At 46.2% G+C, this 23,166-nt stretch overlaps 2 protein-coding genes across 15 annotated transcripts; one reads left to right on the forward strand and one right to left on the reverse strand.

The window, feature by feature from the left end:
- The first annotated feature begins 682 nt into the window (after window positions 1–682).
- Window positions 683–18,555, forward strand: abi2a (abl-interactor 2a). 13 transcript variants are annotated; one of them, XM_084688660.1, is made up of 12 exons: window positions 684–1,194; window positions 8,266–8,433; window positions 8,582–8,758; window positions 9,004–9,021; window positions 9,236–9,336; window positions 10,556–10,705; window positions 12,699–12,820; window positions 13,277–13,534; window positions 14,086–14,274; window positions 14,634–14,720; window positions 15,138–15,308; window positions 16,723–18,555. In XM_084688660.1, the coding sequence occupies exons 1-12, from the start codon at window positions 1,078–1,080 to the stop codon at window positions 16,896–16,898; spliced, it is 1,734 nt and encodes a 577-aa protein (XP_084544786.1). In that variant the 5' UTR covers window positions 684–1,077; the 3' UTR covers window positions 16,899–18,555. The 13 variants fall into 13 exon arrangements, with proteins under 13 accessions (XP_084544788.1, XP_084544786.1, XP_084544790.1 ...); XM_084688659.1 differs by having other exon boundaries at window positions 686–1,194; window positions 12,696–12,820; XM_084688662.1 differs by lacking the exon at window positions 9,004–9,021 and having other exon boundaries at window positions 683–1,194.
- Window positions 18,556–18,578: 23 nt separating this feature from the next.
- On the reverse strand, window positions 18,579–22,565 carry LOC146234009 (uncharacterized). Of its 2 annotated transcripts, XM_084688657.1 has the most exons (17): window positions 22,381–22,565; window positions 22,123–22,277; window positions 21,934–22,008; window positions 21,684–21,764; window positions 21,451–21,549; window positions 21,125–21,289; window positions 20,762–20,860; window positions 20,614–20,661; window positions 20,413–20,496; window positions 20,162–20,314; window positions 20,005–20,054; window positions 19,825–19,894; window positions 19,652–19,738; window positions 19,451–19,549; window positions 19,238–19,321; window positions 19,026–19,130; window positions 18,579–18,916 (listed from the first exon to the last, which is right to left on the reverse strand). In XM_084688657.1, the coding sequence occupies exons 1-17, from the start codon at window positions 22,553–22,555 to the stop codon at window positions 18,782–18,784; spliced, it is 1,764 nt and encodes a 587-aa protein (XP_084544783.1). In that variant the 5' UTR covers window positions 22,556–22,565; the 3' UTR covers window positions 18,579–18,781. The 2 variants fall into 2 exon arrangements, with proteins under 2 accessions (XP_084544783.1, XP_084544784.1); XM_084688658.1 differs by lacking the exons at window positions 19,238–19,321; window positions 19,451–19,549 and having other exon boundaries at window positions 18,583–18,916.
- Window positions 22,566–23,166: the final 601 nt, after the last annotated feature.

A 23,166-nucleotide genomic window follows, 5' to 3' on the forward strand; every position in this document is an offset into this window, starting at 1 on the left:
ACAACCATGTGAAGAAATGTAATCTGTGTTTGATGTGACAAAAGTGAAAAAATACTATCTTTCCTGTGCTTGAGTTTGATGCGTACCAGAGCACAAACTGGGTTGGCTGCCAAGGGTTCACTGGGGGCATAGTATGATCACCTTACTGTAAAAACACAGCATGCCTACTTTAAAAATGTGTGGAGCCAGTATGGGCATCATAGGGGATTTGTGTGGGCCCTTATTTCCCACAACAGACCAGTACAGGCTCCAAATAGGCTTCTGTGCTGGGAAAAAAAAACTGTAAACACAAAATATGTCTGGTTAGAAGTTTTTTTTAATGTTAGAAGTTGAAGTGGGACAACAGTTTTCTAATTGCATATGATAAAGTTAGACGGACGTTAGCTAACTGTCCCTGTCCAAACTGGTCATCTGTGTGTTGTTCTTACAAGCCACCTGCAGGGGGAGGTGTTGTCTCAAAAACATTGAGGAATCCCAGGGTCACTCCATTCACAATCCATAGTTTAGCTGTTCATCTGTTGTAACCCTTTAGAGAATAATGTAATCCTACACTGAGTTGGCTATCCACATAACTTATTTTAAAGTTGTGAGCAGCAGTTCCCCTATGATAATGATCGAGCACAAATATGAATAATAACCACCAGTTTGTCGTACTGTTTTTAATCCTGAAAATTATCTATGACGGTCGGTGTTCTGCCTTTAAAAGCTGTTAGACAGAACACCGTGGTTGGATTTTTTTTTTTATAGGAAAGATCTCAAGCAGCTGAAGCTGGAAATCAGGGGAAGTTGTAGGATACTAAACATTCTGGCATGGGGAGAGACAAATGGTGTGGGCCAAGAGTTATGTTCTTCCATACTTTATCACCAATGGAAATGCATACTTCTTAAAAGTATTGTTTCAACAGAGAATGACATGAAGAGGTCGAACACAAAGGCGGCGAACAATCCCAGTCCTGCATTTACTACAGAGTAGTGTTTTTGATGAGGGGAGGAAGTTGCTCTCCCTCACTCTAGTTTCCTGCGCAAAGCGAGCAGTGTTCGCTCGTGCACCATAGTACTGTAGTAAAAGATGTAAAGATGGCGGAGCTACAAATGCTTTTGGAGGAAGAAATTCCAGCGGGTCGAAGAGCTTTACTGGATAGTTTCACAAATCTCGAAAGGGTTGCTGAATACTGCGAAAGCAATTATGTTCAGGTAAGGTATACGAAAACTGTCGCGTGCGTTGCTAAGCAATAAGTTAAACAGGGACTAGCTAGATAACATTAGCTAACGGTTTTCCACGTTTTAGCTGTAGGAATACAAGCGGATACTGTCCACGTTAAATCCTACTTTTATCAAGCCTGGAATAAGAGTAGATAGGTTTGGATATTACGCCTTTCAAATGTATTTTTTATTACCATGAAATAACTTACTGTCTCGTCTCGTTAGTTTACTAGGTATTGAGAAAGAAGACGGTCATTTGCAGTGGCTCGCGAGGTTGATAACAGATTTCTGAATGGAGCGTGCATTTTAGATCTCTATAATGTCAAGACTAGCAACCGTAGCAAGCTGTAGTAGGAAAGCTAACTGATATAACTACCTAGTTGTATCTTGCACGTAATAGTTATTTTAGCTCTAGCTAAAATGTATGAAATATGCTCAATGTCAAACTTATCTCTTAAAATAAAATCGTATGCCAGGCTATTTGCTGAGGAACGTCGTTATCATTATCGCCAGTTTTCTCATCATCTCATATGCGACTCAAACAGTGGGCCTACATTTCGTTCACAAATTACATAATTTGAAGCAAATTGATGTTCCATAAGTGTATGTCTAAATTGGTTCCGTAATGTGCGAATGATTCATTACCATCGGTGGGTCTTGGCTTGTATGTTATAGGCTTTACATTGACATGCGCTTCACACTGACAGCTGAGCAGTGAAGTCATTAGTGATTTGTTGCTGCCTAGTAGTGCCTACCTTTTTAATAGGCTGCATTATATAACCAAGACATTGTCCCTTGCACACTGGTAGCCCAAAAGCTTTAATAAGTGATGTGAGGTACACTGTTGAGTGCTAGGGTATGCTAGATTAATTATTCCAAGTCACAGTAGTCCATTCTGTTGTTAACTCCTGCCCACTCACAAGCTGGGCTGGATAACGGTTCTATCCCTCAACTGTCTGGCAGGCAAAAAAAAAAAAAAAAAAATGAAGACACCTGTTACTTCCAGCTCTTCATGGCCACAGATAGAGATGGGGGAGTGGGGAAGCTGGCAAAATATGTTCATGTCTTTTCTGCCAAGAAGAACAAAAACAAAGTGAATTTCTCTAACTTGTGCACACAACGGCCAGTTAGGTAGGGCTTTTTGATTTGAGCGAGACGGCAGGCTGTTAATCTCTGAAAGAGAGAGAGAAAAAAGAGAAAATACCGTGATGTAATGATTATTATGATATGAGATACTTAAAGGGCATGATGGACTATATAGGACCATGTCAGGTTACAAAAGATCAGAAGGAACGATTTCTGCAGTGGGTATTATCTATTATGTTTATTATATTGCGGTGGCTTTCGGGCCGACGTTGTGGACAACATGTCTAAAAGCCCGTTGTTGATGGGAGAAAGCGTTGTTGTTGTTCCTGGTGCCCGATATTGTAATTTTTTGTTCTCAAGGCATTCTTTTGTTCAACCCCACAATTGTTTTGCTTTTTATTGATAGCCCTCGGCTCTCAATCTCATTAGAGTTGCACAGTCTTGTTCTCAAGCCTAATAGCTAAAAGCTATTTGTGATTCCTTCAGTGGCTGGCCGTTGCTTTGGTTTTACAAGGTCCCCTGTGTCTCACGGCCTGCAGCTCCACACTTTTCCCTAGACCTGCCTCAAGTTTCCCCTCAGTGTCTCTCTTAAATATTTAGATTGTCGGCTTTTAGAACTGAAACACAACTACATGATTTAGCACGCTACGACATTGCTTTTATCTGGAAAATGAAGGAGTTTGTTTACTTTTCTTTATCTCAATTTATTTCAGCATTGGCGTTAGTAGTAGCACACTACTAGAGCCTATTTGCCACTCAAAGCATAGGCTATATTAGGTCTTTCGCCTTGCTTTGGAATTTCTAATAAAATATTCCCTTGATCTTAGAACATCTTACTCTCCCTAACTCACTCACTCACTCACTCACTCACTCACTCACTCACTCACTCACTCTCTTTTTTCAGTGTTTAAGGCGGCACACTCTGTACTTTCACAAGACCACCATGTATGTATCACAAAAACCTACCCAATGGTAGCTATACACTACTCATTTCACACACACTTTTATGTGTGTATGTGTGTAAGAAAGCCTGTCTTCCTAGAGCATGTGTAAACACAGACGGCGTACACATGACTGCTTCCTACTCACACAGGGTCCTTCCCCTGACATTTTCCAGCTGAACACTCAGCGGGGTTTGGCTCGAGGGGTAGAGAGGCTGAAAAAGACAGGAGGGAGGTATTATGGATGAGAGATGCTGGACAGGGTCTGGAAAGGGACAAACAGGATTCAGTTGAGACAATGACACATTGGAGAGTCAAATGTAATGAGACATAAAGAAGGGCGAGGTAACAGAGGAGAGAGTGAACGCCTATAGTAGTGGGGACTGACAGAAGGTATTAGGTAATTTAGGGGAGAGGCAAAGTCCCCGTTACCAGCTCGGCTGAAATCACAGATCTTGTTGCTGCTCAACGCAGATGGTTATGGTTATGGTCAGCCCAGAGTCCTCTCTCTCCTCTTCCCTTCCCCCCACTAGAGACTCCTTCAGGTGATTGGAAACAGCTGAATGCTGGGAAGGCAGGATGGAGTTTACTGGGGATTGAAGTGGAGAGTGTCCCTGCATGCCTGCCTGCCTGCCAGGCTGTTTCTTGGGTTGAAAACCAAGAAAATGTACAATGAAGTGTAGGCCTTGCCTACATGGTGTCTACTAAAGGACAAATGTTTCAACTCTCATCACCCCTATGGAAGATGAGTAACCCAGATCAGAACAGCCTTTTCCCATTGTTGGTTCAGTGTTGAACTAAGGATAATGAGATGAGCTTTGGCCTCACATCAAAGGTCATTTCCTCAACTTAATTAGGCAACATCCCAGAAATGTTAAGGTAGTATATGTTTGTCTAATGCAAAAAGCTTGTATTCAGCTGCAGTTAAAGCAGTTTTGGTTAAAGAAACTATAGACACTATTTGTACTGTACCCTGCTGTGGTGTACAGTACGCTGCTGCTGTTTCAAACTGCAATTTACCCACTACGGGACAAATAAAGGATTATATTATCTTAGATGTGGAAGGAAGGCTACAGTTAATGAACCGGTAATACAAATCGGTACAGAGAAATTGCTGATGTTTTTCATCTTTAATGTTGTAAATGATTAAATCAATCAGTATGTTGAGACAGGGCTGGCGTGAGCGAGGCATGGTCTGCTACTTATTTATTTTCTGTGAGAATGTAAATACTTAAGATTGAGGCTAAATTAGTCTATGAATATGTCCACATGGAGCAGAGATGCCTTTGTCATTGTCTAAGTGATTATCAGAGAGTAAACATGATGATTGATGCTGTAATTAGAGTATTTTCCAAACCTGCCAGATGAAGTTCATAATGGGCCAATGCATCACTGGCTGTCACAATGTAGTGGGATTGGCTGGCCCTGGAAGATAGTGATGGCCTGTCTTGCTTGTTGAGTGGTTAATGAGTTTAAGCCATGTGCCAGAAGGACTTATCTTCCCCAAAATATATAAATTTAGTGCAGATTTCACATCAATGAACCATGCTTTGAATATGAGTTTGAAAGCTGTTTGAGCCACCTTTTATACTTTGTCCAAACTCCTGTTATGGAGCAGCCCAGTCCATGTTGTTGGATGTAACACAGCTGCTGTGCCACACTTGTCACACAACACAATCCTTTTAAGGCAAGGTTGGCAGTTGGCATCCGTACTCTTGTCTCCGACAGGGTCCAAGCAGACAGAAGAATAAAGAACTGTTCTGTTACTCCTGTCTGCTCCAGATGACTGGTTTATAATGGACCCAGCTGGACCGGAACCAGGAACAGGCTCTTAGGAAGAATCACAGACCACATCAGGGGAGGAGTAGAGAGGGAAAGAGAGGATAAATAGAGAATGGAGAGAGATGGAAAGAGGGCCAGAAGACTGAGAGAAAGACAGGGAGAAGGGAGACAAGGAAGAGTTGAGCTCGTCTGTTGTAGGGTGTTTTAAACCAGGAATGAAGCCTTCAGTCTCTTCCTCTGAGATTGGTGCCCACACAGCTCCAGCCGTGTGCGTGTGTACGTGTGTGTGTGTTCTGTATCAGTCACAATCAGCCGCAGAACAGTTATGTTCTGTGCCGCTCCTAAATGCAGAGTGAAACCGCCAGGCGTCCATCCATGAGTGAGTGTGGTTGTCTCCCCCATGATGCCCTGCCCCTCGCTGTCCCCGGGCGAAAGAAAACGGGCCTCCAACTAGGTCACGACTAATGGAGCTTCAGTCTTCTGGCACAGAGAGGCAGGCAGGCAGAACGAGGGGGCGAGGGAGGGATGGATGGATGGAGGGGAGGTAGGGAAAGGAGAAAAAGAGAGGGATGGATCAGGAGAGTTGAGAAAAAGGAAGATGCGAAAGGGAGGAGTGTGAGAAACGAAGGGGGAAGGGGAGGGACGAGAGAAGGGGGAGGGGAGCTACAGTGATGGAACACTGTGCTGTCAGTATTTGTAACAGTCGTCCTGAACCATTTGAAACCTCCACGCTGCCTGCAGCCTTCACACACTACAAAGCGGTGTTATGAAAATGATGTTACATTGTAAATGTATTTCATGCAAATCTTCATTTCCTCTTCTCTCCCTAGCTACAGCCTGGTGTCAAGTAATGTGATGTAAAAGTTGGTGATCATGTCTGAGGCAGCAGGATCATTGTCTGTTCCTGACTAATTAACGCCCCCCCCCCCCCCACACACACACACACTTTTCCAAGCACCAACACCGTAACCTGTGTTAATCCAGCATGGAATCCAATCATTGTTCTTAGATTGCTTCTCCACCCAGACTCAGTGAGTCCGTGTCTCAGCTTGAGAACCATTCATAGCGATTTTATACAGCACAACCTAAGCCTATAGCCTAACCTAATTCCAAAAAGACACAATCACATGGACAAATTAAGCTGTTGCTGTATTTTTATAGGAGGTGCTGCTTGTTTGCACTTTCAAGTCTCCATTCTGTGGACATAGCCTTTTTCTCATTAACCAGCAGATGATTGGCTGACTGTTCAGGAACATATTGATCCACAGTGAGAACGGATGGGGTTTGGCCACAGTGATGTCATGCCACAGCTGTGAGGGTTGTCGCAAGGATGGGTCATCTCAGCTGTCTCATTCCACTGATGGATGGCTGAGGGGACAGAAAGCTGCTCGCTAAGCTACCAATCATCACACAGCAGGGGTGATGCAGGGTGGGGAAGGGTGATGCAGGGTGGGGAGGGGTGATGCAGGGTGGGGAGGGGTGATGCAGGGTGGGGAGGGGTGATGCAGGGTGGGGAAGGGTGATGCAGGGTGGGGAAGGGTGATGCAGGGTGGGGAGGGGTGATGCAGGGTGGGGAGGGGTGATGCAGGGTGGGAAGGGGTGATGCAGGGTGGGGAGGGGTGATGCAGGGTGGGGAGGGGTGATGCAGGGTGGGGAGGGGTGATGCAGGGTGGGGAGGGGGAGCAGAAGAGAGGAGCAAACCTCCCCTCAAAATCCTCTGCAGGGCTTTCTTATTGCGCCTAAAGCCCGGTTTGGAGTAAAAATAAATAAATGATGTAGTCATTTGACAGATGTTTTTTATGCAAAGTGATGTACAGGGGGAGATTTGAACTTAAGATCCCTTGATCTCCAGCGAAATACTCCACCACTGAGCTAGGAATATCCATCCTTACTTCCCTCCCAGCGCCTTCCTGGTCTCTTCTCCCGTCCTCCATCTGAATCAGCAGGACAGATGTCGTCATTGTTGGACTGTAGTGAGGAAGGGAGGGGGGGGGGGGGGAGTCCAGGATTGTAGTGATTTGATGCAGCAAGCAGACACACATTGGTGTCACTGTATTTGTGTTTTCCTCTCTTCCCTCTTTGGTGATGGGTGGGGGTGTGGGGGGGGTTGTATTCATGCTGACCTACATGCCTGCCTGCTTGCCCCAGTTCAGACACATTCACTTCCACTGATGCTTGGCCTCATCCTGATGTAGAAGCTATGTTTAGCTGTGTGTGTGTCTGTATGTGTGTGTGTGTGTGTGTGTGTATGTGCTTGTGTGTATGTGTGGTGTCAGTCCCCCCGGTACTGCCCAGGGACAAAGCAGTTGATTGAACCTAGCCGGCCTCTCTTCAGTGTGCGCGTGCGTGTGTGTGTGTGAGCGTGCGTGTGGTCATGTGATCTGTGCTCTACAATGCTGCTTCAGTAGAAGTGCTGAGTCTATAACATTCCACCTCCCAGGAGGCAACAGGCTCCCTACTCATCCAGCCTGCCCCATTCACTACCTCGTTCACTCTGCCCTGTGTGTGCTTGTCTTTGAGCGTGTGTGTGAGATCTGACTCTCTCACTATGAATAGTTAATCATGTCTCTGTAATCGTCACAATGTTGTTTTAGTGCATGGTGACTGTGGCCCTTTATTCACTTCATGACACGAGAACAGTTGGATTCATCAAAACCACATAATGTACGATGATAGTTTCCAGTCACACTAAATCCAGAGACAACACAGACTATACTCTTAGTGAGCTAATTGAGGTTTAAAACACAGAGCTTCTACAGTACTGCAGGCTGCAAGGTGGAGCTGCAGACCGACAAACAGATAGCCGTGTTAGATGGTTAGGATAGCTGTGTTAGATAGTTAGGATAGCCGTGTTGGATAGTTAGGATAGCCGTGTTGGATAGTTAGGATAGCCGTGTTAGATAGTTAGAATAGCCGTGTTAGATGGTTAGGATAGCTGTGTTAGATAGTTAGGATAGCCGTGTTGGATAGTTAGGATAGCCGTGTTAGATAGTTAGAATAGCCGTGTTAGATGGTTAGGATAGCTGTGTTAGATAGTTAGGATAGCCGTGTTAGTTAGGATGGCCGTGGTGCGATGACAACGGGTGACCCGAGCGTTGAAAAGACACAGAGGCAGGTGGAACCACTCCATCCATCACTGCTTTGTAACAATGAGAGGAAGGCAGGGATGAACAGTCATCACTGAACCAGCAGCTGTCCTTGGATGAACTCTCTGGTGATCTCCCTGCTCCCTCCTCCTCCTCTCTCCCTGTAGTGTCCAGACAAGCAGCGTGCCCTGGAGGAGACCAAGAACTACACCACCCAGTCTCTGGCCAGCGTGGCCTACCTGATCAACACTCTAGCCAACAACGTGCTGCAGATGCTGGACATCCAGGCCTCGCAGCTCCGACGCATGGAGTCCTCCATCAACCACATCTCACAGGTAGGAGCACGGCGAGTAACACACACACACACACACACACACACACACACACACATAAATACCTACCATAATGGGGTTCACTCCAATTGAATGCACTCAACACCCGTTATCTAATTTCTTTCTCTGAATCTCTTTCTCCCTCTTTCAGACGGTGGATATTCATAAAGAGAAGGTGGCGAGGCGGGAGATTGGTATCCTGACTACCAATAAGAACACTGCCCGCACCCACAAAATCATTGCGCCAGCCAATCCGGAGAGACCAGTGCGCTACATACGCAAGCCTATTGACTACAATGTTCTGGACGACACCGGCCATGGAGTCAAGGTAGGGGGGGGGGGGGGGAAGGAGAAGCACAATGTTTAGCTGTTAGTTCTTGAAGCGTGTTTTAACAATGAATAGTGGTTCTGTGTTGTGTACGGCATGCTTAGAGCACTATAAACGTTGTCTTTCCCTTCTATTTGTTTTCTCTGCTCTTCTAATGGGTGATGGTTGGCATGACTCAGATCACTAACTTCTCAATGCTTTCTCTCTCCTCTCTCTTTTTCTCCTGCTTTCGATCATGTATATAGTGGTTACTAAGGTTCAAGGTAAGGACACGCCATAGGGCCCTTTTTGAACATCCAACATGCACAGACAAACACACAGTGGTTCTCCATACATGGGCAACTGCTGTGGAGACGACCTGTCACTGAGAGTGTGTCACGTGTGTATCCTGATTTATAACCCTAAAGCTATAAGTGTGTGTGTGTGCGTGTGTATTGTGGTTGTGTTGTGATTGACACGTCCTCGTCTCTCCTACAGGTCAGCAGTCAGAACATGAAGATGGGCGGGGCTCTCCCTCGCACCACCCCTCCCACTCAGAAGCCCCCCAGCCCCCCTATGGCGGGCAAGGGCACCTTAGGGTATGGAAGAACTCACACACACACACACACACACACACACACAGCATGATCTAATCTATTTGTTAGGCTGTGCTATTGTCTGTATGTCAGTTGGTGATACATGTACATGTTCTCATTGATTTGGATGAACTGTTTGCAAGGTAATGCTGCTGCCGTGTCTCTGGTGTGAATGTCCATGACGAGATGACAAGTGAATGTATTTGGGACTTGATGTGAATTCCTTGCAGGAATACCATGACGTCACCTCTGAGAGCTTCTGCTTGTCTAATCTAGGTCACTTCTGTCTCCAGATGCTCTTGCTGTGATGTTATGTTGTCTCTGTCTGTCTGCTGGGGGCAAGAAGTTGTAGTAAGGTGTCGGTGGTTACAGTTAAGACGGGGAAGTGACTCAGCTGTTTTCTCGTATCAGTGACAACTCAATTGAGGCTAAGCTACCATTGGGATTCAACAGTACTTAATTTAAAAAGTGCTTTTGTCCCTCAAGGGGAATCGGAATGACTAGTGTTTTATCTGATCTCTCCGGCTCCCAACATTTACTTTCATCAGGCAGTTATCTCTATTTTAGTCACACCTCTTCTATGTGACTGTTTACAGGACTCCCTATAACGCACACTACACACACACACAGACACACACACAGTAGCCAGATAGCTCGCAGGGTGACTGTTCCTGGATGCTTCCTGTCCAGTGTGTTTGGAGCCAGCTGGCCACCTCTCCCTCCCCATTGGCTGCCTCTCTCTTCCTGCTCCCTGCTTCCACAGGCATGCTGGGAACACAGTGGAGCAGCCTGGCTCTGACCATGGAGCCCACAGCCTTACTTCACCTGAACAAGCAAGGCCAGAACAGTCCTGCTGGGCATCAGTGTCCCAATCACATCATAACTACTTATTTTTTCTTATGTTTTTTTTCCCTCTCTTCCAAACAGGTGACCAACAGGATCAGACGTTACTGCTGTTTTTTTTTGTGGTTATTTTAGTTGACAATCCTTTACCTTCCACCCTCCCCCAAATTCAGCTGTTGTTATGGTTGATGAGTTGTCACCGATTCATGGGGAGAACAGAACAGCCTACTGATGAGCTAACGAGCAAATGATCACTCTTGATCCAACATCATCAGCTGTGTCTTCACCCATTCGGGTCCAAAAGGCCATTCCAGACCAGCCATGTCCATCTCTTCATCTGCCTTCTCTGGGTGCTAAACTTCCTTCCTGCCCCCTCCAGGAGACACTCCCCCTACAGGACGCTGGAGCCGGTGCGCCCGCCTGTCGTCCCTAACGACTACGTTCCCAGCCCCACGCGCAACATGGCTGTTGCCCAGCAACCCAGCCCCGCACGCACGGCCACCCTTAACCAGAGGACTCGCACGTACAGGTACCGCTACTCGCCCTGCTCCCACCCCCTCGCCGCCTCACCAAACCAATCACAGATTCAGGTACCCAGGATGCATTGGGGGCCTTCGTCTGGCCATGACAGAATGGAAACGGAAAGAAGCAAGGAAGATCTGAAGAGGGGGGGTGTTGCTCAACACTGTCAGACTGGAATCACTTTTTGCGCCATCATTTCGTCGTCGTCCCCCATCCCCCCTGCTGATTTGCTTTCCCCTGGTCTCTGGCTTGAGAAGTAAGAGGGACCGCTGCACACCCTTCATCGAGACTCGTCTTTTTCTTCCCTTGTTCTTGTGAAGCTGTGCCCTGAATGACTGCAGAGTTTTATATAACTGATCCGTGGCTCCCTCCCTCCCGTCTGTCAGAGTCTACCATCCTCAGCTCTGTCCAGAAGGGAGGAGTCGTCCTGCCACAAGCTTGGAGATCTGACAGAAGGAACGTGCTGATTGGCTTATTAGTCTGCTCATGTTTTGTACCATCCACATGGTCTGGGGATTTGGAATGTTCCATGTGAGCTTTGAACCAGAGGAACTCAGGCAGTGCCATAGAACACACACCTGAACCCATCTGCCTGACAATGAGCAGTGACTCATCTTGACTCATGAACAGAGATCAACTAGATGACAGAATTGAAGAAAGAAGTCACAGACGACCAGAAGTTTCAACTGGGAATACTACCAAGTCTTTCTGAAGAATCGGGAACATTTTCAAACCCAGAAAGCACAAATGGAGGTTGAATGATTTTGCCTGTGATGATAAAGCTACAATGTGCGCCACAGTGAAAGGCAAAAGCTTCTGTCCCAGAGCGACATTCCCCATCTATTAAAGCCCATGAAGTATTTATAGTAGAAAGAAAGTCTGTTTAATCTGCCTTCATCGTCGCTCCTCCTTCCTAGCATTAAATATGCATCCTTTCCTATCTCGCCTCACCCCTCTTTCCAAAATACCTATTTTGTATTAGATTTTCTGTTTTGGTGTTTTATTTCTGTCTAATTGATCCTACTTTTTCGTTCAGCTTGGCATCGCCGCTCTCTCTCTCCCTCTTTTGCTTTTCTGAAGACTCATGCTCTTTCTCCTCAGCAGTAACCTCCATCCTCGCCGCATCGACTAACAAATTCTCTCTCACTCTTTTATTATTTGATTAAAAAAAAACCTTCACTCTCTTGGAACTCGCTCGTCTGTCAGCACTCGAGAGGGCTTTCTCATTTCTTGGGTATGATGAATGACAAATAGATTTTAATCAACAAAGCAGCCAGTGGGTACTGTAGAGACCACATGATAGGCACTTAAAGTGCCTGTGATTCCATGTCGCGGGTCACATCTTCACAAGATTTACTACCTTACCTCTGTCACAATAGATGGGCCATTGATGTTAACATGCACAGTGTGTTCTCTGTATGGGAATCCTAATGGGTTTCTACTTTGAAGAGCTGTCTCCAGCGTCTGTGAGACTGTGTGAGGAATGAGAAAGCTCTCAGAGAACACTGACCTAATCAATCACCCAGAGGTGTTCTGGAACCCTCCTCTGCTATTGCCTTCCAGTCATTGCCTTTTTTTCTCTGTTCCAGAACACTCTGCTGCTCTATGCTGTCTTGTCTGCTATATCTTCACTCGATCATTTACTGAGGTTATTGCTCCAGAACCTTCTAGAGCTACCGCTGTTCAGTCATACTTTTTTGTTGTCATTGCTCTAGAACCTCCTCTGTCTCTCTATGTCTCTCTCTCTGTCTCTCTCTCTGTCTCTCTCTCTCTCTGTGGCCATAGCTGGCTTGTTTCTGACTCAGCAGAGCAGAGAGACAGGATGTGTAGTGTTGTTGTGCGTCTCACTCTGGTACGTGTTCCCATGTCTCTCCTAGTCTGCGTTTCACTAGTGTGTTAGTGTTGTCTGTGACACGTGTCTTGTGTCAGTGTGGGTCCAACAGTGGAGCTAGTGCTTACTGTGTGTGTGTGTGTGTATGTGTGCGTGTGTGTGTCAGCAGTGGAAGCAGTGGGGGCAGCCACCCCAGCAGCAGTCGAAGCAGCAGTCGAGAGAACAGCGGGAGTGGCAGCGTGGGGGTGCCCATCGCCGTGCCGACGCCCTCCCCACCCGGAGCCTTCCCAGGTACACACACCCAGACGTCCCTCTAGTCCCCCAGCCACAACGCTTCACTGGGCTGGACCAACGAGGCTAACAGGAAGGCTAACCAATTAACATCATTCACTTCGAAACTATTGGTTATTTGTGATAATATAACACAAAACTATGAAACAGGGATATGTGTGTACTTGAGCTTTCATAGCAGTGCCTTCTCAATAAGCTAGGCATGTTTAGACTAAAGGCCCTCAAGGTTTAATAAAGGGTTAAAAGTTATCATTAGTGTGGAGTTAGTAACTTCACAGACACTCTCCCCCCCCCCCCCCTCCATTCAGCACTGCTGACCTCTGCAGCACAGACAGCCTCTACCCCCACCACCCCTTCAGCCAAACCCAAACATCTGTGTGCTGTTCTGACCTGCTGGTGTCCTCTGTCTCCCCCTGTCCTGTCCTCTCTCTCCTTGTTGCCTCCCGTCTTCTTAAGCCTCTACTTCTGGGGTCACAGGCACCTCTGCTACACCACCTCACTCCGCACCACCTTCCTCCTCCTCCTCGTCCTCCAGCACTGCCGCCGCAACCCCCGCCCAACCTAACTCCCCGCCCGCAGCACCCGACCCCTCTCCCCCCACTAACCCCGTCCTTGCATCCGAGGGCCAGTCGGCCGAGTCCGAGGCCCCTCCTTCCTCCCAGCCACCCCTCTGTGCTGCCACTGCTGCAACCTCCACCACCACCCTTGTGCCAGGTGAGTGTGCCCCCCCCCCATCACCCCCTTCCCAGACTCACCCAGCATCACCCGCCCCCACCTTGTCCTCACCCACTCCCATCACCTGCCTGGAAGAATGCAACGTTCCAGAAGGAGACTCATCCATTAGCATTTCTGTCTGCGGCATTGTGAGCCCCCTCATTCTGTTTCCATGGGTTACACCCTCCCACTGACAGCCTGAGTCCACACTCCCGCGTTCACACCTCATCAGGCTCATTTCATCTTGCATCTCCGTTGTTCCTGGTGCTTTGAAGCACTCTTTTTTTCACCCAAGGACATGTTTTTGGATAAGTTGAAACTCGGTGCCTACAAATCCCATAATGCAAGAGGAAGAAACTACCGGCCGTTGGGGAGGATTATATACAGATGCTTTACCAGTATTGTAGAACTGTATCAAGTTTACAGTGTGCAGATTCCAGATATGGTACCTCTTAAAAAATATATTAAGAAAAGAGAACTGCATCAATTGAGAACAGGTACTGTTTAACTGCTGTTTTTCCAAGATGGTTGATTCCCTCTGTGTCCTCTAGGTGGCATGGTTCCCCAGTTCTACAGCATGAACCGACCTGTCCCCAGACAGACCTCTCCCCCAGTGGGGGGGTCTCTGCCCTATCGCCGGCCCCCCTCAGTGACAGGCCAGCCCATCCTCCCTCAGAGCCAGAGCCAGGTCCAGAGCCCCAGCCAGCCAAACGGAGGGCCTTACTACAACCAGAGCCCAGGTAACTCTCCCACTATTATGACACAGCAAGACTACGTCCCAAAAGTCAATCACATGCCCCGCCTACAGCTCGACCACCCAGCCCTCTCTTGTAGGGGATAGGCCCCGGACCTTTTCTGTTCCTCCTCGCCACTAGGATCTCTGCAGACATGTAGATGTGCTGGGTGATATACAGCTACTTCTCCATCCTCGGCATCAGTCTGCCTGCACACTAACCGTCTCCTCTTCTTGACCTCACCTCCATTTCCTTCTCCTTCCACAAAACAATTCATCTGTCTGTCTTTCTTTTTCTACTTCCTTCTCCCTTGGTCCCTGTTCCACCCTCTCTCTCTCTGCTCCACCCCTGCTTCTGTGGCCCAGGCTCGGTGGCCCCCCCGCCCCCCTCCATCCTGCAGATCACCCCTCAGCTCCCTCTGATGGGCTTCGTGGCTCGGGTTCAGGAGACCAGTAAGTGGCTTTCAGCCTTCCCATAGCTAACAGCCCGCCCCTCTGCCTTCATGCACAGACAACCCCTCACCTTCTGGTCCTCCCCCAGTCATGATCTTAACACCACAGCTACATAGTAAAGGCTGATCAAACCTTCTAATACAGTGCAGATGTGATATGGCACGAGGACTTGTATTTTCTCTCCCAAACACGACTCATTGAAGAGAGTGTGTGTGTGTGGGTGGGTGTGAAAGAGTCCATGCGTGCATGTGATGGTGTCTTTTTGAGTTCCCAGCATGGTGACTTGAATACTGCATGTCTCTGCCATCCAGGCTGCCATGGGAGACCAAGCACGTCCCTTTTCTAGTGTTTGTTTTTAGATGGGTGTGTATGTCTTCCGGTTTATGTGTGTGTTCTAATGTCCCCCTCCTCCCCCAGTCTCCGACGCGCCCCCTCCGCCCCCTCCAGCCGAGGAGCCGGTGTTTGAGGAGGTGGAGCCCCTGCCCCCGCCAGAGGGCTACGAGGAGGAGGAGTCAGCCGTGGTGGAGTACAGCGACCCCTATGCTGAGGAGGACCCCCCCTGGGCCCCACGCAGCTACCTGGAGAAAGGTATATACACACACACAAACACCTGGGGAAAGGTACACACACACTCACCTACCTGGAGAAAGGTACACTATCCCTCTAGGTCTGAAAAGCATGAGGATGTGAGACTGTCGATCTTATTGTGAAAGAAAGCGACAGAGGCAGTGTAGCGTTTTACCTTCCCTAGTAACAAAAAATATTATCTAGCGATGAGCGACAAATCTAGCGACTTTCCATTACTTTGGCAATCTCCGTTATTCGTGGTGAGTGAGTTACTCACATTGTAGAGGGTTGGTACACACACAAACAAAAACACACGCACACACCTCCCTGGAGAAAGGTACACACACACTCACCTACCTGGATGGAGAAAGGTACACACACTCACCTACCTGGAGAAAGGTACACCAACCCTCTACGAACAAAATGAAGCTTGAGTCGCCATTGGCTGGTACATTTTTTACTTATCTCGCTAGTCTTTTTAGATGAAATGCGTGATCAATGCAATTGTAAAAAAGGACAATATCTGTCTGAATGAATCTTGTTGTAATCGACCATTTTTTAGCAAATGGCTTTCTCTTGCCACTTGACATCAGCTACCTCTCCACAGTTGATGATCGATCATGCTGCTGAAGCTCTGGCCTTCTGTTGAAATGAAGATCAGGTCTGAAAGGCATGAGAATGTGAGACTGTTGATCTTTTAGTGAAAGAAAGCGACAAGAGGCAGTGTCGCGTTATACCTTCCCTAGTGACAAAAAATTGTATCTAGAGATGAGCGACAAATCTAGCGACTTTCCGTTACTATGGCAATCTCCGTTATTTGTTATTGCCTAGCAGGAAAATAACTAATTGTACTTATGTTGTCATAGCAGCCAATCGTGTTAACTCGCAGTCAAGCAACGGTGCGTCATTGAAATCTGAGTTAAAATTATTTGCCTCTATCTCAGTCACAGGCGAGTGAAATCTAACAATTTGCTATCCATTGGTTAATTAAATATACTTTTTAGTCGCCTAGCATGAAATTTGGTCGCATATGTGAGTGATTTACTCACATTGAAGAGGGTTTGTACACACACACACTTACCTGGAGAAAAGTATAAACACACACACACCTGGAATATAAAATGTACACACCTGGAACCTGGAGAAAGGTACCCCTCCAGTCCCTCTGTATGTCTTAGCTCTACCATTGTCCATTTCTCTCATTCCCGTTCAGACTGTGAAGGGATTCTTGTAGTGAGACAAGATATCTGCTGTCAGATCAATGTCGGCCTCTATCTTTATTTATATGATCTCCTATTCCTCCATGGTCTTTTTGCCTCAGATCAAGCACTCTCAGATCAAACCTGTGATTGCATGCCTCTCCTTGCGGCGATAATCTCTGCCTAGACACAGATTAGTCACGTATGACCGTAATGAGCACCTGTGCCCCCTCTAGTGGTGGCCATCTACGACTACGCCCGGGACAAGGAGGACGAGCTGTCCTTCCAGGAGGGCGCCATCATCTACGTGATCAAGAAGAACGACGACGGCTGGTACGAGGGCACGATGAACAACACCACCGGCCTGTTCCCTGGCAACTACGTAGAGTCCATCATGCACTATGCAGAGTGAAGCCCCGCCCCTGTCTCCTCCCCCCAGGCTCCCTCCCACAGCCTTGTGGCGTGGTGGACGGACTTGGCGTCAATGGGATTGATGTGAATTGTGTACATGCATGGGGGGGGGGGGGAGACACTGCAGAAGGACTCTTGAATTGGTGGGGAACAACAAGAGGAGAAGAAGAGACAAGACCCTGTTGCTGTGGTTTCCTGTCACCACTGAAGGTGACATGGTGGTACAGAACTACACTATTAAAAGTCAAAAAACGTGTCCAAAAAACTACAATAACAATCATTAGTGTGAGCCCAGATGACGGACCCGGTTGTAGCGCTGTGTTTCCTGTGTTGTGAGCGTGCTGCTGACGGGTCGTGCTGATGGTCCTCCTGTCCTGAGAAAAGCTGGTCTCTCTGGTCACACTTTCAACTGTTCTGCTCTTTGATTCTGGCCTGAAGTCATGTGGGGAGGGGAGGGCTCCTCAGAGCCCTGTGCTGTTGGTTTCTCGTTCTGTAGGACAGACACTACGATGACCAACATACAGCACGGTGTCTGCAGTAGCCTTCCTGCTGCCCACCAACCTGCAGCAGTTCAGTCCAAAAGCATTGAACTGTTCAGGTTATGTGACTCTTAACCATTTATTTTTGTATATTTTTTGGTATGTATCTTTTTTTTTTCTCGCTGGCTCTGAATATTCTGTATTAGTGGACCTAACCAGATTGCCTAGTGGACTATGAAGATGTTGTGTACTGTATGTATGTGCTTATTTGACTGCATGCTTGCTAAAACAGACCTACCAGTTTCTTTTTTTGTTTTTTTTTGCTTTGATTTCACCAACTTGCTTTACTAAACGTTTTGCCATCTAGAGAAGATGTTGTTTTTATAAGTGGTTATTGGTTGTTATATCCTTTTAATACAGTTTCACTCAAACTCTCAGATGGTGTTGGATATTTTGTGCCATATTGCGATGTTGTATACGTGTGTGGGTGTGATTGTATGTGTGTGTGATTTACAAAACTGACCAACCATACCTTGGTTCAATCCATGGTTTCACTTGTGGTTCCCTCACTAAAGTGAATGGGGACCTACAAAGCAGTGTTTGATCCTTTTTAAGAAGCATTCAAATATATAACATGAATATAACTCACTTGCATTACAGATTTGACTGGGAAGTTGTTTGTCTTAATGCCGTATTGCAAGAATTGTTTGACATTAGGTCACTACAGCAATAAAACTGAACTCTGTTTTGTTTTGGCAATAATACCTGGTAGAATGTGATGTCATCAGAAGCTTACTTTTGTAATCTATTGAGTAACAAAAGCACACTGTTTTTAGAGTGAAGTGAATGTGAGATGAGAAACCAAGAAAACGCTAACTGAAAACTATATTTGTGTTAATCCGAATACGTGTATATTTGAAGGACTGTAATGCTATGACAGTGTTATATTTTGGGAAAACTTTAATCAACCCCGAAAAAGAGCAGCTTGCCAACTCTGAAGGATCTGATGATGTCACCTACACAGGCCTACTGGGCTCCTCAAAGACGGCATCCATACAACCAGGTTCTGTGTTTGTGTTTGAGTTTGGGTGACACATGCTTCGACAGGGGATTTCCAGAACATACTGTGTCTGTCAACATGAAATGAAAAACAATAAAATGGGAACTATTGATACTTGATATTTTAAAACCTGGACATTTCATTTCCTACTTCCTGACAAAAAGACACAGTCTCAAATGTTGTACGTTTCTGTGGTCTGATTTCTGAGTTTTTATCATCTTTTATCAACTATCCACAAGAAGGCATTTAACATGTGCTGGATATGCTGTTTTATTATAGCAGGCCACAATCAATGGTGTTAGTCCTGCATGACTCAAATGTGGAGTTGGAGGTTGTAGAGGTCTGTTAGTCCAAGGAGGACAAAAGGAACTCGACCTGCATCTCCAGGTTCCCCAGAACTTCCCCAGAGAGATTTTGGGAGCAGACATATAAATGGTCCTCAAAATCAAAGATGGCGTCCATCCATGACTGCATCTGGCTCTGAGACAACACATTGAGACAATAACATTTAGTATTATAATTCTACAAGGACACTAACTGTTAACTCCATCCAGGTAGACCATGTGAAGGGGGGAGAAAGGGACTGCACCTTGATTCTCAACAGAAGATTTTCGGCACTCTGGCTCCAGCTCTGTCCTGGTGGTTGGATGGACAAAATGACCCCAAACAGGAGCTGGAGGAATCCATTGGGCTGCTGGGGTAGTAGAGAGACATGAGAGACGAGTCAACATACTGATAGGACTACAGCATTGTGGGTTAGACCAGCCAGTAAGTTTACACTATTAGGTTTGTGTCACTTGCCGGGACAGCATGGACAGTCTTGCCCTCCAAAAGGCCAAGCAGGACCAATTCAAAAAACAAATCCAGGAAATTGATCTGGGTGATCTTAAATCAAACGAGTACATATTTTAAAGAACAAAGTAACACCAGATGAGAAGGATATCATAACCTTCCATAAGAACCTCATTCATTTCTATGGAATCACTATCTGATCTGATGTCTGGCTACACCTACTCCTGCTTTGTCAATTTCCTCCTTTATTGCCTGTCGGTTTCCTGGCTCGTTTAAAAAAGAGACCAGGCGATCATAGGCCTGCTGGAACTCCCTCACATCCTCAAAACAGAAACATCATAAAACTCAAGCCTCCTATTGACTACAGAATGCTGTAACACTCATTACCCTTCTCCCTCTCAGTATTGTGATTTTTAAATGTACTTGGTCATTGAGCTGAGCCAGTCCACCCAGAACCATCCGCCCAGCATGGCTGATGAAGTTCAGGGACTCGTTGGTATTGGTCAGATCCTGGGAAAATATGGGAAAACCATCGGTACACTGTATGTACACAAAGTAAAATGCAACGACTCATGACAAATAATCCTTCTCTTTACCTCAAACGCCTCACGAAGGGCAGCCAATTTACCCTCAAAGTCATTTATCCCCTTGTAGGCAAAATAGCTCCTGTATCAGGAACATTGAAATAGTGAGGTGTGCTGAAGTAACCTTTTGTTTAATTATGTACACAGCAGAGTAACAGTGCTATTTTCAACCGGTGTTCCTACAGTACTTACTGCATCAGGGGGACTTGGACCTTAGGTTCCTCCACATCCTCTTCAACATCCTACCACACAAAAGCAACATTGGTCTCAATCTCAAGGAGCTTTTCACTCACTGGCGAGTGAGATCATTGGCAGAGGTATAAGGAGATGGAAGTGTGGAGATATTTACCTCCTCAAAAGGGGGTGAAGTCGGAGAGGCGTGAGGAGAACAAGGAGGAGGGTCTGTGAAGGTGGACTCTGTGTTGGAGCATGACCAACTTGTTGTCTGAGTCTCACCCCCTGCCTCAACAAAACCCTCAAAGGTGGTCATCACATCCACCTCCTGTGATTGGAAAATACATCTTTAGATGTTTGGTAAACCATTCAACATTGATGACAGTAAACCAAATGTGATGTTTCATCAAGGAATTTGTGGTGCACCTGGCCATCCTCAAAGTACAAGAACTCCTTTCTTGTATTTATATGGTGGGACATGACATGGCTCGTCTTTCTACCACCTAGAAGCTAGGGAGGACAAAACAGAACTCATCGTTCATAACAAACTGACACACAGACTGAGTGTAAAGCTGAAAACCCTGAAGTTGCGTTTGTCGGCTTGTGAACATTAGGTGCTTGACCTACCTGCACCCCTGTGACCTCCAATTCAATTGTGGAAACGGCCACCGAGCCCTGAGAAAGATACACAGGAATACTTTCAGTTTCATCCAGGAACAGTGGGATCAACCAGACCTCTGGTGACTGGCCTGTTCTGTCCTCAGTATTCTCTCACCTCGGGGTTCAGGAGGTCAATGTGGAGATGTTTTCTCCACCAGAGCTGGGTCCGATTGTTCATCACGATCTGGATTAGCTGGCAGACCTCCTCCAGGGTCTGTAAAGAGAAAAGTTCCTTGATATAAATGCAAAATGTTGGCGGCTGAACTTCAGCCTCCTAATTGCTAAGCCAAACATACCAATAGACCCAGAGGACATTGTTTGTTCCAAGGTTGACATTAGAGCTTGTAACTCACTGACAGGGCTGACTCATTACAAGTAAGTTTTCACACCACCACTACTGTAGGGTGAGTGTGTGTGTGTGTGTATAGTGTTTGATACAGAGTCAGAGAAGTCATCAAGACAGAGATCTCTGAGTTACCTGCAGTCTTCCAGCAGAGCGCCTGGTGCAATGAAAATCGGAGGCATTCCAGAGATCGACCAGGGGTAGGTCCTTCTCAAAGACTCCCTCCTTGTAGAACCACTCTGGTTCATCCTCAGTCAGGGATGCCTCCTTCTCGGCTTCATGCTTTGGTAGCAAGAAAGGCTGCACAACAAGAACCAGTCACCCTGACTTTCTGGAATTGTCCAAACTGTTCTCTCTGAACAATTGTTTTTGTCTTTCATTGTATTGCCCATGGCAGACAAAGAAGTACAGATGCAAACAGTGTGGGGTTCCCATTCTGTTTACTGATGATATAAGGTTACCTGTCCTCTGGAAAGGGCTGTGTCCTCAAAGGCCATTTCCCCAGCCAGGGTAAGGTACCCTTTGGGATGCTTCAGCCATACATGGGCCATAAAGAAAGTCTGGCATGGAAGACATGGAGACAGAATCAAGCACATCATCTTCATTGAGGTTGACTTGTAGGTTTAACCCAGTGTCTTTTTCTCCAAATAGTAGATAGTGGATGAAGACCATGGAAGGTGCAGTGAAAAGTTACCAGAGTGTCCAGAGATGTTAAGTCACCCAGAAGCAGTTTTCCAGCATGTGTTAACTGGAGAACAGGCCTGGATGAAGGAGCCTTCATGGCAGAGAGGAAAATGAGAGAATCTCAGGACTTCTATGTAAAATCTTTATTTGTCCACAGTTGACATTGTAAGTGTTTTCAGAGCATTTACTAGCAATTGTTATGATCCCCTGTTCATACGTTGATGCACCATCTCAAACCCTTAACCCCAAGACAGACTTACAGGACGCCACACAGGCATGTACAGGACCAGAGGTCCATACAGAGGGAGCAGCCGCTCCTCATCATCCTCCATGACCTGAGGAGGAAGAGTACAGTAGAGGAGGGTTAGAAGCATTATAGAAGTAAAGTAGGTATAAACTATAACCAGTAATAGGAGATGATCTAGTATGTAGAGTCTATGTCCCCTTACAGTGGGGGGGGTCTTTTCATGGATCTTCCTCCACCATCTAAAGACATGTTTCAGTATCTTTGGTTTGTGTTTGTTCGACTTCTTTGTGTTCGTCTCGTCTCTGTGTCCCTTTACCTGATGGTGTGTAACACAGCCATCAACTGATAGGGAGCTTTCTGATAGTTTGAACAGAAAAAGGGCATGGAATTAGCACTGTATCATGAACTTGGTTAGTCAACCAGCAACTAGTTCAGTCCAAGGGCTCTTTCAAACACTTACCAGAATCCGTGTCATCGTTCGATGAGGATGACTTTCTCAGAGGTCTACCAACACAGCTCAGCATCGGGAACAGGCAGAGGAATCCTCCAAGAGACTTTCCTCTTTTCTTTTTCTTCCGCTTCTCTTTTTTAGGTTTCTCCGAAGAGATCCCTGGGTCACTTTGGGCCTGACCCATTGAGCCAATGTTTATTTTAATTATAAAATGTAAACAATGATTAGCTAACTTAGCTATTTCTGTAACTGTTAACCAATCGCTATCTGTAATAAGAAAGTTGTTCACTACTGCTGTTTCAGACTGTCTGAAAATGTTGGAACATCTTAAAACTCAAGTTGTACATGTGACATCATAATTGGAAAGCTCCATCCCTTAGCAACATGTCATTGTGACATCATGTTCATTTGTGTATTTTTGAGAAAAAGCTGTTTTTCAAATTAGACTACTCAGCTTTCAAGCATTCTAAAGTGATATTGAATAATAGAACATAAGAAATTGCAGTAACACACTAAATCACTCAGAATATAAATACATTTCTTTCTTGTCTAATATGGATATGTTTAGTGTCCACTGTGCCTGGCGGCTCAGACGTGGTTACTTTGTGTTGTGCCTAATAAATACAGACCATTACTCAACCCTGACCACCAAAACAGAACTATGTCCTTATGATCATCTTCCATACTTTCTATATTATGCACTCTATGCTGCCTTGGATTATAACATCTGCTAAATGAATACAATGTACTGTAAAAGACTACGTGTATACACAGGGCTTGGTTAGGAAACACCAT

This window comes from Hypomesus nipponensis, chromosome 23 (genome assembly GCF_054491055.1).
Source record: "Hypomesus nipponensis isolate SF chromosome 23, ASM5449105v1, whole genome shotgun sequence".
Lineage (NCBI taxonomy): Eukaryota > Metazoa > Chordata > Actinopteri > Osmeriformes > Osmeridae > Hypomesus > Hypomesus nipponensis.

Coding starts and splice junctions, on each gene's coding strand:
- LOC146234009 (XM_084688657.1), bottom strand. CDS start 22,555: ATGGGTCAGGCCCAAAGTGACCCAGGGATCTCTTCGGAGAAACCTAAA. Junction 21,765..21,933: donor ACATGCCTGTGTGGCGTCCT/GTAAGTCTGTCT, acceptor TCTGCCATGAAG/GCTCCTTCATCCAGGCCTGT. Junction 19,895..20,004: donor GTCCAAGTCCCCCTGATGCA/GTAAGTACTGTA, acceptor TTCCTGATACAG/GAGCTATTTTGCCTACAAGG.
- abi2a (XM_084688659.1), top strand. CDS start 1,078: ATGGCGGAGCTACAAATGCTTTTGGAGGAAGAAATTCCAGCGGGTCGA. Junction 12,821..13,276: donor CCCACCCGGAGCCTTCCCAG/GTACACACACCC, acceptor CGTCTTCTTAAG/CCTCTACTTCTGGGGTCACA. Junction 15,309..16,722: donor ACGCAGCTACCTGGAGAAAG/GTATATACACAC, acceptor TGCCCCCTCTAG/TGGTGGCCATCTACGACTAC.